Genomic DNA, 12171 nt, shown 5'->3' on the forward strand with positions numbered 1-12171 from the left:
CTAACTCAGCTCAGGTCACAGGAACTTCCAATATTCTCTCCCTTCTAGATGGAGGCTAGAAATAGGTGACTGAGGTTCTTTCCAATTTCTATAAACAGATACTGATAAAATGATTCCTACCAAAAAGTTACAAATAATACTGACAGCAGCAAGGCTCTTTGAAAGAAGATCATTTTGAATGACACTGCTTCCTAGTTCTGTTTATCTTTTTCAAGTGAATTTTGAGTCACTGCCTTTTTAACACTTCTGAACAATTTCAGCTTAGATATCATTTTTATGCAATGCCTCTGAATTCTGACCATTAAACACAATGTGTTTAGGTAAGAATCACATTAAGTCATTAGTGTGCTTCATTTCATTGGCATCTGGAATAGTCACTGATTAGCTGGGTTGACTGGTTTCATATGTAAAAATGTGCAGAGTTCCTTTTATCTTCATCGTCCATACTAGAAATTTTAAAGGCAAAAAAGCTATGCTCAAGTGATTTCAGGTTAAAACTGTGATTTCAAGTGATTTCAGAGTTTGGGCACTCAAACTTTAATCAAAGGCTCAATCTCCACATATTTATGTGCAAAATTCCAAAGTGATACTTATCAAATAAAGAAATCTTAATGTCCTATTAACAGCTATATAACCTACACTTCTGTATGTCACATAACATTTAATTCTTTTTGCACTGGGAGCTGCACTGCAAACATAAATCTATTTATATAAATACAGCCTTCCTGAAAGATTCCAAAAGCACTAGTCCACTCAACGTGCCTATACACATCAAAGTACTGAGGTCCCATCACAGAGAAAAGAGCAATGGGTTACGTAGACATACAAGGAAAAAAATGGTCAGAATCCTTGCCCTCTAGGAAATTAAAAGCTGGCTGAATTAGAATGCAGTATTGGTATCAATAGGATAATTAAGGACATGGAAATATTTGGTTGATAATGAGCAATAATTTCTTTTTTAAAATCTTTTTTTCAGCTTTGAGGTATAATTGACAAAAACTATATATTTAAGATGTACAATCTTATTGTTTCATATAACATTGCATATTGTGCAGTGATCACCACAATCAAGCTAATAAGCATTCATTACCTCACATAGTTACTATTTTTTGTTTTTACTTTCATCCCACCACTAACTTCCCTCTGGTAAACACCTGTTGATTCTCCATGAGTCTTTCGGTTTGTTATGCTTGCTCATTTGTTTTGTTTTTTAGACTCTACATATAAATGAAATCATACAGTATTTCTTTTTCTCTGACTTATTTCACTCAGCGTAATACCCTCGGTCCATCCATGTTGTTGCAAATGGCAAGATTTCATTCTTTTCTTATGGCTCAGTAGTATTCCATTGTATATACGTACCACATCTTCTTTATCCATTCATCTGTCAATGGACATTTAGGCTGCTTCCATATCTTTTTTTTTTTTTTTTTTTTGCAGTATGCGGGCCTCTCACTGTTGTGGCCTCTCCCGTTGCGGAGCACAGGCTCCGGATGCGCAGGCTCAGCGGCCATGGCTCACGGGCCCAGCCACTCCACGGCATGTGGGATCTTCCCAGACCGGGGCATGAACCCGTGTCCCCTGCATCGGCAGGCAGACTCTCAACCACTGCGCCACCAGGGAAGCCCCATTCCATATCTTGACTATTGTAAACAGTGCTGCAATGAACATAGGGGTGGATATATTTTGTCAAATTAGTATTTTTGTTTTCTCTGGAAAAATACCCAGAAGTGGAATAGCTGAATCGTGTGGTAGTCCTATTTTTAATTTTGTGAGGAACCTCCATGCTGTTTTCCTTAGTGGCTGCACCAATTTACATTCCCACCAACAGTGCAGGAGGGTTCCCTTTTCTCCACACCCTCTCAAATAACACCTGTTATTTGTTGCTTTTTGATAATAGCTATTCTGACAGCTGTGAGGTGATATCTCACTGTGGTTTTGGTTTGCATTTCCCTGATGATTAGTGATATTGAGCATCTTTTCAGGTGCCTGTTGGCCATCTATATGTTTTCTTTGGAAAAATGTCTACTCAGGTCCTCTGCCTTTTTTTGTTAACATCTTTATTGGAGTATAGTTGCTTTACAATGTTGTATTAGTTTCTGCTGTATAACGAAGTGAATCAGCTATATGTATACATATATCCCCAAATTCCCTCCCTCTTGCATCTCCCTCCCACCCTCCCCATCCCACCCTTCTAGGTGGTCACAAAGCACCAAGCAGATCTCCCTGTGCTATCCTCTGCCCAGTTTTAAATCAGTTTATTTGTTTATTATGTTGAGTTCTTTGTACTTTTTGGATATTAACCCCTTATCATATATATTGTTGACAAACATCTTTGTTCATTCAATAGGCAGCCTTTTCATTTTGTTGACAGTTTCTATCATTGTGCAACAGCTTTTTAGTGTAGTCCCATTAGTTTATTTTTGCTTTTGTTTCCTTGCCTGAGGAGAGAGATCCAAAAAAATATTGCTAAGACCAATGAGTGTACTGTTTATGTTTTCAGGTCTTACATGTAAGTCTTTCATCCATTTTGAATTTACTTCTGTAAATTGTGTGAAAAAGTAGTTCAGTTTGGTTCTTTTGCATGTAGCTGTCCAGTTTTCCCAACATTATATGTTGAAGAGGCTGTCTTTTTCCCATTGTGTATTCTTGCCTCCTTTATCGTAGATTAATTGACCATATACATGAGGGTTCACTTCTGGGCTCTCTATTCTCTTCCATTGATCTTTGTGTCTGGTTTTGTGCCAATATCATATTGTGTTTTTTTTTTATAACTTTTATGTTTTATTTATTTTTGGCTGCATTGGGTCTTCGTTGCTACATGTGGGCTTTCTCTAGTTGCGGTGAGCGGGGGCTACTCTTTGTTGCAGCATGCGAGCTTTTCATTGTGGCAGCTTCTGTTGTTGTGGAGCACAGGCTCTAGGCACACGGGCTTCAGTAGTTGTGGCACGTGGGCTCAGTAGCTGTGGCTCACAGGCTCAGTAGTTGTGGCACACAGGCTTAGTTGCTCCGCAGCATGTGGGATCTTCCTGGGCCAGGGCTCGAACCTGTGTCCCCTGCATTGGCAGGCAGATTCTTAGCCAGTGCACCACCAGGGAACTCCCTATCATATTGTTTTGATTGCTTTAGCTTTGTCGTATAGCTTGAAATCGGGGAGCATGATAATTCCAGCTTTGTGCCAATATCATATTGTTTTGATTACTGTAGCTTTGTAGGATAGCTTGAAATTGGGGAGCACGATAACTCCAGTTTTGTTCTTCTTTCTTAAGATTGTTTTCGTCATTTTGGGTCTTCTGTGTTTCCATACATATTTTAGAATTATTTCTTCTAGTTCTGTGAAAAAAGCCATTGGTATTTTGACGGCAATGCACTGAATTCATAAACTGCCTTGGGAAGTATGGTCATTTTAACAATATTAATTCTTCCAATCCATAAGCATGTTTTAGCTTTCCATTTGTTTGTATCATTTTCAATTTCTTTCATCAATATCTTATAGTTTTCTGAGTACAGGTTTCTTACCTCCTTGGTTAGATTTATTTCTGGGCATTTTTTCTTTTTGATGCAATTGTAAATGGGGTTGTTATCTTAATTTCTCTTTCTGATAGTTCATTGTTAATGTATAGAAATGCAACAGATTTATGTATATTAATTTTGTATCCTGGAATTTTACCAAATTCATTTATTAGTTTTAATAGTTTTCTGGTGGCATCCTTAGGATTTTCTATACATAGTATCATATCATATGCAAACAGTGAAAGTTTTACTTCTTCCTTTCCAATGTGGATTCCTTTTACTTCTTTTTCTTATCTAACTGCTGGGGCTAGGACTTCTAATACTATGTTGAATAAAAGTGGTGAGAGTGGGCAACCTTTTCCTGCTCTTGATCTCAGAGGGAAAGCTTTCAGTTTTTCACCTTTGAGTATGATGTGAGCTGTGGGATTGTCATATATGGTCTTTATTAAGGTGAGGTACATTCCCTCTATACCTACTTTGTTGACAGTTTTAACATCATAAACGGATGTTGAATTTTGTGAAAAGCTTTTCCTGCACCTACTAAGATGATCCTATGATTTTATTCTTCAATCTGTTAATGTGGTATATCACACTGATTGATGTGTGGATACTGACTGAATCATTCTTGCATCCCTGAAATAAATTGCATCTGATCATGGTGTTATGATCCTTTTAATGTATTACTGATTTTGGCTTGCTAATATTTCGTTGAGGATTTTTGCATCTGCGTTCATCAGTGATATTGACTTGTAATTTTTTTTCCACTGCCTTTGTCTGGTTTTGGTATCAGGGTGATGCTGGTCTTGTAGAATGAGTTCACAAGCATTCCTTCTTCAACAGTCTGAGAAGGACAGGTGTTAATTCTTTAAATGTTTGTTAAAATGCACCTGTGAAGCTGGCTGGTCCCGGACTTTTGTCAGGAACTCGTTCCTTTTTTAATGGCTAAATAATATTCCCCTATATGGATATACATTTGAAGTATCATTGCCTCTTATGATGGACGTGTGGGTTATTTCCACTTTTTGCCTATTACGAACGATGCTGCTATAAACATTCACGTACATCTTTTTGTGTGAAATATATTTTTATTTTTCTTGTGTATATACCTAGGAGTGAAATAGCTGGGTAAAGTGGTAACTCTGTTTATTTTCTCTGTTTATTTTTGTCAGACTGTAATCTTTCCATTTCCTCTGCACGTGTTTGTGTTTGTATGTGTGTGAGTGTAAAAAGACAAAAAGGTGCTGGCTTCTGCTATGATGGTTGTTATTTTAAGCCAGCCAGCAGCTGGTGATTTAAGGAAAAATACTCAAAATAAGAGAAGCAGGTTAAGGTTCTGAATAATCTGCAACTGTATATAAATTAAGTGTCATCTGCTTCATACTTTCTATATCACAAGTTATTTTTAACAAGGAGTAGTTGAGCAATAAAAACTTATTCACAAAAAGTTTATCTCCTTAAAGCTAGCCAGCTAGCTCTCTGATTCATACATATGTATAAAATGTATTTAAAATGAGTAGTCATGAAAATATTTCAAGCAAACTAATGTTTTAAAATTCCTGCACTTAATACAGCTATAAAACCTGTGATTTTTCTAGTGGAAACGTCATCTTGTGTGTTTTAGTTTGTATTAGAGTGATGCCTCAGATAGGAATCTTAGCTGCTGATTAATGCAAACATGCTATTGCACTGCCTGACCTATTGAAAAGCTAGTATACAGAACTGCAGAAGGATCACTTGAGGAAATGGGCTCTAAACAAGCTGTGAAACACGAGAACCACTGAATGTGAATTTTTTTTTTTTTAATGTAAATACTACTAGCAGTTCTAGAGCATTATTTCACACTGGGCAATTATTGCATCAGATCAGGGGGCTGATTTAGAAGCATTTTCTAAGTAGTTATAGTTAGGCTAACAATAAATAATAAAGAGGTCTGCCAATAAATTAAATCTTCACTATTACTTAGGCAATTAAGATTCATTTTCAAAACAGGACCCATTATTAAAGAACTAAACAATTAAGTATAGTAATTAAAAATTAAGGATATAGAAAGTACTGAATTTTTAAGTGCTACAGTTTTTACAGCAAGTAGTTTTTAGTTTGTTTTCCCCACCATTTCATCAATCCTGTATTACTTTCTAAAACAGAGATCTTCTTTTCACTTCCTGAAGTTTTTCATATATTTCGCCCTTAGGCTGAAAGCTTAATGTGTGCTAAAAATACACACACATACCCCCATATGTTTTCTATCTAGGTCACACAAAGTTGGAGCATCTGGATGTGCCAAGTAAGAATCTGACTCTAGTCAAGATGATGACAGCGAGAAAACACCTCAATAAAAAATATATTATTACATGCAAGCCATGTAATTGATTGAAGTTAGCCAAATATATCTTGCCACTCTTCCTACTTCATTGACATATACTATTTGAAGTTAGATGAGAATATTCAGTATTTAATTAGTAAACCTCAACTGTGAAGGCAACTTGTGATAATGGGAAAAAGGAGGTTACACATAGATAATAAACAATTAACTAAAAACTATAATGCTAATAAGACTGCCTGAGCAAAGGCGACTCCTAGAATATGAAATCAAAGTATACATATTGGCATAGAGTGCAACCAAACTTTTCACGCACATTATTTGCAGACATGTACTAAGAACTTCATGTTTCAATTTCTTAAAAATCAGAAGTTTTAACTACTTCCAAGGTCTTACAATAATAGATCTGTATGTACTGCTATCTACTCCTGGACATGTATTTGTACTGAATGGTTCAGAAAAGGGCAGAGGCACAAACACAGTATAAGAAAAGGCAACCTCTTTCCACACTGGCAGTATGATAACAACATTAGCTATAGAAGCTTATAGAAACTTTATTGCTGAATGTTTTGAGTTTAGTATAAAATTATGGATTATTCCATCACAATACCAAATACTATTGTTAAAAGAACATCATGGGCTTCCCTGGTGGCACAGTGGTTGAGAGTCTGCCTGCCGATACAGGGGACATGGGTTCATGCCCCGGTCCGGAAAGATCCCACATGCTGCGGAGCAGCTAGGCCCGTGAGCCATGGCCGCCGAGCCTGCGCGTCCGGAGCCTGTGCTCCGCAACAGGAGAGGCCACAACAGTGAGAGGCCCGTGTACCGCAAAAAAAAAAAAAAAAAAAAAAGACAAAAAAAAGAATATCACATTCTATTAACATAATAAGCATTAATATGATTTGATTCTTACTAAGCAGCCCTAGAGTTTAAAACCGGTAAAATTTATTTAGAAGAGTTCAGTATTTAAAGTCTCTTATGTGGGAATTCCTTGGTGGTCCAGTGGTTAGGACTCAGTGCTTTCACTGAGCGGGGTGGAGGTGTGGGGGCTGAGTTCAACCCCTGGGTGGGGAACTAAGATCCCGCAAGCCACATGGCACGGCCAAAGAGAAAAAAAAAAAAAACAAAAATTAAAAAAGACCCCTCCCTCCCCCCTTAAAAAAAAAATATATAAAATCTTATATGCTTACTTTACTCTGCTTAAATGTTTATTTTATATTCATGTTTTGGAATATAGTATGCATAATTATTTTTTCCTACAGTTATAAAGAAATTAGTGACTTTACCTATGGGAGGGGGGCTTATAGGAGCTAGGCATATGAGAGACAAAGATGAGATTAATTTTTTCACTCTACCTTTTCATACTTTTTGGATTTTGAATCATGTAAAGAAGGTATGGTTCAGTCAAAAAAACTAAGCAAAAATTTGAAAACATAAGTTAACCTCTGCATAATTTTCAAAGGGAGATTATAGATACTCTTTGTAGTCTTTAAAGCAAAAAAGATTATTTCCAATTGCTAATCAAATCTTATCTACATCAGAAATATTTTCTTTACCATAATTCTAAAAGATACATGTACCACAATGTTCACTGCAGCACTATTTACAATAAACAGGACATGCAAGCAACCTAAATGTCCAACGACAGATGAATGGATAAAGATGTGGTACATATATATAATGGAATATTACTCAGCCATAAAAAGGAACGAAATTGAGTTATTTGTAATGAGGTGGATGGATCTAGATTCTGTCATACAGAGTAAAGTAAGTCAGAATGAGAAAGGCAAATACTGTATGCTAATGCACATATAAGGAATCTAAAAAAACAGTACTGATGAACCTAGTGGCAGGGCAGGAATAAAGATGCAGACGTAGAGAACGGACTTGAGAACACAGGGGTGAAGGGGAAGCTAGGATGAAGTGAGAGTGGCATTGACATATATACACTACCAAATGTAAAATGGATGGCTAGTGGGAAGCAGCCGCATAGCACAGGGAGATCAGCTCGATGCTGTGTGACGACCTAGAGGGGTGGAATAGGGAGGGTGAGAGGGAAGCTCAAGAGGGAGGGGATATATGTATACATATAGCTGATTCACTTTGCTGTATAGTAGAAACTAACACAACACTGTAAAGTAATTATATTCCAATAAAGATATATTAAAAAAAAATGTTTTTCTTGCCTATACCCTTTTCTACATGCTCTGTGCAACTGCTTGGACTACTGAACCAGCTTCTTCTGTTACACAACTACTACACATAATTTGGTTCATTCTCCAACTGCCATGAGAATTATCATATCCTGTGAGTCTCCTACTAAATGTCCTTATTATGTTCCCATTAACCACTTGGCAAGAAGTCCATATTCCCATGTAAAGTCCATAAGATCCCTTAGAATCTAGACCCAAGCAACCTTTCCAGCCTCATCTATTTTCCTATACTGGCTTTCTCTGACCTCTCATGACTCCTTGATCTGGCACGTGCTTTGAATGCTTTTGCCCACTAAGTCTTTCTCAAGAACCAGTTCTAAAGCCACCTCCTCTGAAAATTCTTTTTGAATTCAACCAGTTTAATGACTGCTTCCAGATTACTTATATTCTTAATACTGTTTATAGAAATCTTTCAGATCAGTCTTTCTGATCAGCTCTTTAATCGTGGATCTCTGAGGCAATCACTACATCCTCCCATATTTAACTTTACAGAAAAGGTTATTTGCAAATCAAGCTGCTACTGCTTTATACAATATTTGATTTCAGCTTTTCTTCTTTATTCGAACTGAATATATCACCTTTCTATTACATTTTGTTTTTCAAGAGACTTTTCTTCTCCAAATTGACTCTTACTTCTCCCTAACACATTTTTTTTGCGGTACACCGGCCTCTCACTGTTGCGGCCTCTTACTGTTGCAGCCTCTCCCGTTGCGGAGCACAGGCTCCAGACGCGCAGGCTCAGTGGCCATGGCTCACAGGCCCAGCCGCTCCACGGCATGTGGGATCTTCCCGGACCGGGGCACAAACCCACGTCCCCTGCATTGGCAGGCAGACTCTCAACCACTGCGCCACCAGGGAAGCCCTCCCTAACACATTTTAAAGGAAGCTACCCCAACCACCTCTTCTACAATGCAACTCCATCCTCTACATGGTTCTCTAGCTGTTCTTTTTTTCAGATCAAGACCAATAATGGATAGAAAATCTAGACAGAAAATCAATAAGGAAACAAAGGACTTGAACAACAGTATAGACCAAATAGACCTAATAGACATATATAGAACATTCCACCCAACAGGAGCAGAATACACATTCTTCCCAAGCTCACTTGGCTCTTTCTCCAGGAAAAATCATATGTTAGGTCACGATACAAGTATTAACAAATTTAAAAAGATTGAAACATACCAAGTATTTTTTCTGACCACAATGCAATGAAGCTAAAAATCAATAGCAAAAGGAAAACCAGAAAATTCACAATATGTGGAAATTAAACAACATACTCTTGACCAACCACTAGGTCAAAGAAGAAATAAAAAAGGAAATTATAAAATGCCTTGAGATAAAGGAAAATGAAAATACAACATACCAAAACTTATGGGTGCAGCAAAAGCAATACTAAGAGGGAAGTTCACAGAAAAATCACCTACATTAAAAAAGAAAGATGTCAAACAACCTAACTATATACCTCAAAGACCTAGAAAAAGGGCAACAAACTAAGCCCAAAGTTAGCAGAAGGAAAAAAAATAAAGATTAGAGTAGAAAATAAATAAACAAAATAGAGAAAAAAATCAGAAAAAGAAATCAACAAAAATAAGAGTTGGTTTTTTGAAATGGGACAAAACAAACCGTTATTAGCTAGACTAACAAAAATAGATCCAAATAAATAATATTAGAAGTGAAGAGATATTACAACTAATGCCACAGAAATAAAAATAATCATGACAGACAACATGAACAATTACATGTCAATAAACTGGATAACCTACAAGAAGGGTTCAATTCCTAAAAACATACAACCTACGAAGATTAAGTTATGAAAGAAAAGTCTGAAGAAACTTATAACTAGTATGAAGTTTGAATCAGTAATCAAAATCCTTCCAACAAAAAAAATCCTAAGACCAGATGGCTTCACTGGTGAGTTCTACCAAACATTTAAAGGAGAATTAACACCAATCCTTCTCAAACTCTTCCTAAAAACTGAGAAAGAAGAAACACTTCCAACTCATTTTATGAAGCCAGCATTTTCCTGATACCAAAGCCAGAGAAGAATACTATGAGAAAATCAAACTACAGGCCAATATCCCTGATGAATACAGATGCAAATATTCTCAACAAAACACTAGAAATCAAACCAACAGCATATTAAAAAGATCATACACTATGGTCAAATGGGATTTATCTCTAGGATGTAAGGATGGTTCAACATATCTATTTAAATTAATGTGATACACCACATTAACAAAATAAAGGATAAAAATCACGTGATCATCTCAATAGATGCAGAAAAAATATCTGACAAAACTGAACAACCTTTCACAATTAAAAACTTTCAGCAGGGGATTCCCTGGTGGCGCAGTGGTTGAGAGTCTGCTTGCCGATGCAGGGGACACGGGTTCGTGCCCTGGTCCGGGAAGATCCCACATGCTGCGGAGCAGCTGGGCCCGTGAGCCACGTCCGCTGAGCCTGCGCATCCGGAGCCTGTGCTCCGCAACGGGAGAGGCCACAACAGTGAGAGGTCCGCGTACCGCAAAAAACAAAAAAACCAAAACTTTCAGCAAACTAGGAATAGAAGGAAGGTAATTCAACATAATAAAAGCCATCTAGAAAAAGCCCATCATATTCAACAGTGAAAAACTGAAAGCTTTTCCTCTAAGATCAGTAACAAGGTAAGAATGCCCATACTTGCCACTTCCTTTCATTATAGTTCTGAAAGTCCTAGCCAAGCAATTATGCAAGAAAAAGAAATAAAAGGGATCTAAATGAGAAAGGAAGAAGTGAAATTGTCCCTGTTTGCAGATAAGATCCTATTTCTAGAAAACCTAAAGACTCCATAAAAAACCCGTTAGAACTAATAAATTCAATGAAGTTGCAGGATACAAAATTAATACAAAGATCAGTTGTATGTCTATATACTAACAATGAACTACCTGAAAAGGAAATTAGAAAAACAATCTTATTTACAATAGCACCAAAAAGAATAAAATACTTAGAAATAAATCTAAGGAGGTGAAAGACTTGTATGGTGACACTGATGAAGAAAATTAAAGATGACACAAGTGGAAAGGCATCCTGTGTTCATGGGTTGGAAGACTTAAAATTGTTAAAATTTCTATACTACTCAAGTGATCTACAGATTCAGTGCAATCCCTATTAAAAGAAACCCAAAAAACCCAATGGCATTCTTTACGGAAATAGAAAAACACAATTCTAAAACTCATATGGAACTATAATAGAGCATGAAGAGCCAAATAAATCCTGATAAAGAACAAAGTTAGAGGCATGACAGTTCCTGAGGTCGAAATATATTACAATATATTGTAGTATTTGATTACTACAATAATCAAAACAATATGGCACTGGCATACAGACAGACATAAATACCAACAGAAAAGAATAGAGAGCCTAGAAAAAGATCCATGCATATATGGTCAACTGATGTCCGATAAGGGTGCCAAAACTACACAATGAGGAAAGGATAGTCTCTTCAATAAATAGTGTTGGGAAAACTGGATATCAACATGCAAAAGAATGAAGTTGGACCCTTATCTTACACCACACACAAAAATCAATTCAAAATAGATTAAAGACTTAAATATAACACCTGAAACTGTAAAACTAGAAGACAACATACAAGAAAAGCTTTATGACACTCGTCTTGGCAATGATTTCTTGGATAATACACCAAAAGGACAAGCAACAAAAACAAAAATAGGCAAGTGGGACTACATCAAACTAAAAAGCTTCTGCACAGCAAAGGAAGCAATCAATGAAGTGAAAAGGCAACCTATGAAATGGGAGAAAATATTTACAAACCATATATCTGACAATTAATTTCCAGAACATATAAGACACTCCTACAACTCTAAAACCAAAAAACTAATAACCCAACAAAAAATGGGCTAAAGACCTGAATAGACATTTCTCCAAAGAAGAAATACAAATGGTCAACAGGTATATAAAAAAATGCTCAGTATAAAATGCAAATCAAAAAGCACAATGAGATATCACCTCACACCTGTCAGGATGGCTACTGAAAAGACAACAAGTGTTGGTAACTATGTGGAGAAACTGGAACCGTTGTATACTATTTGTGGGGATACAAAATGGTGTAGCTGCTGCAGAAAACAG

At 36.6% G+C, this 12171-nt stretch overlaps 1 protein-coding gene across 7 annotated transcripts in view; it reads right to left on the reverse strand.

The window, feature by feature from the left end:
* The window catches only part of PMS1 (PMS1 homolog 1, mismatch repair system component), a 98551-nt gene that overhangs the window by 39580 nt on the left and 46800 nt on the right, over positions 1-12171 (reverse strand). Inside the window, exon 1 of one of the 7 annotated variants that reach the window (XM_019931524.3) lies at positions 1363-1590. The exons of the other annotated variants lie outside the window; for them this stretch is intronic. Coding sequence (XP_019787083.1) covers positions 1363-1380 — 18 coding nt within the window. The 5' untranslated portion in view covers positions 1381-1590. Of the gene's footprint in view, positions 1-1362; positions 1591-12171 lie in introns of those variants that run through there. 7 annotated transcript variants of the gene reach the window in all.

This window comes from Tursiops truncatus, chromosome 7 (assembly GCF_011762595.2).
Source record: "Tursiops truncatus isolate mTurTru1 chromosome 7, mTurTru1.mat.Y, whole genome shotgun sequence".
Lineage (NCBI taxonomy): Eukaryota > Metazoa > Chordata > Mammalia > Artiodactyla > Delphinidae > Tursiops > Tursiops truncatus.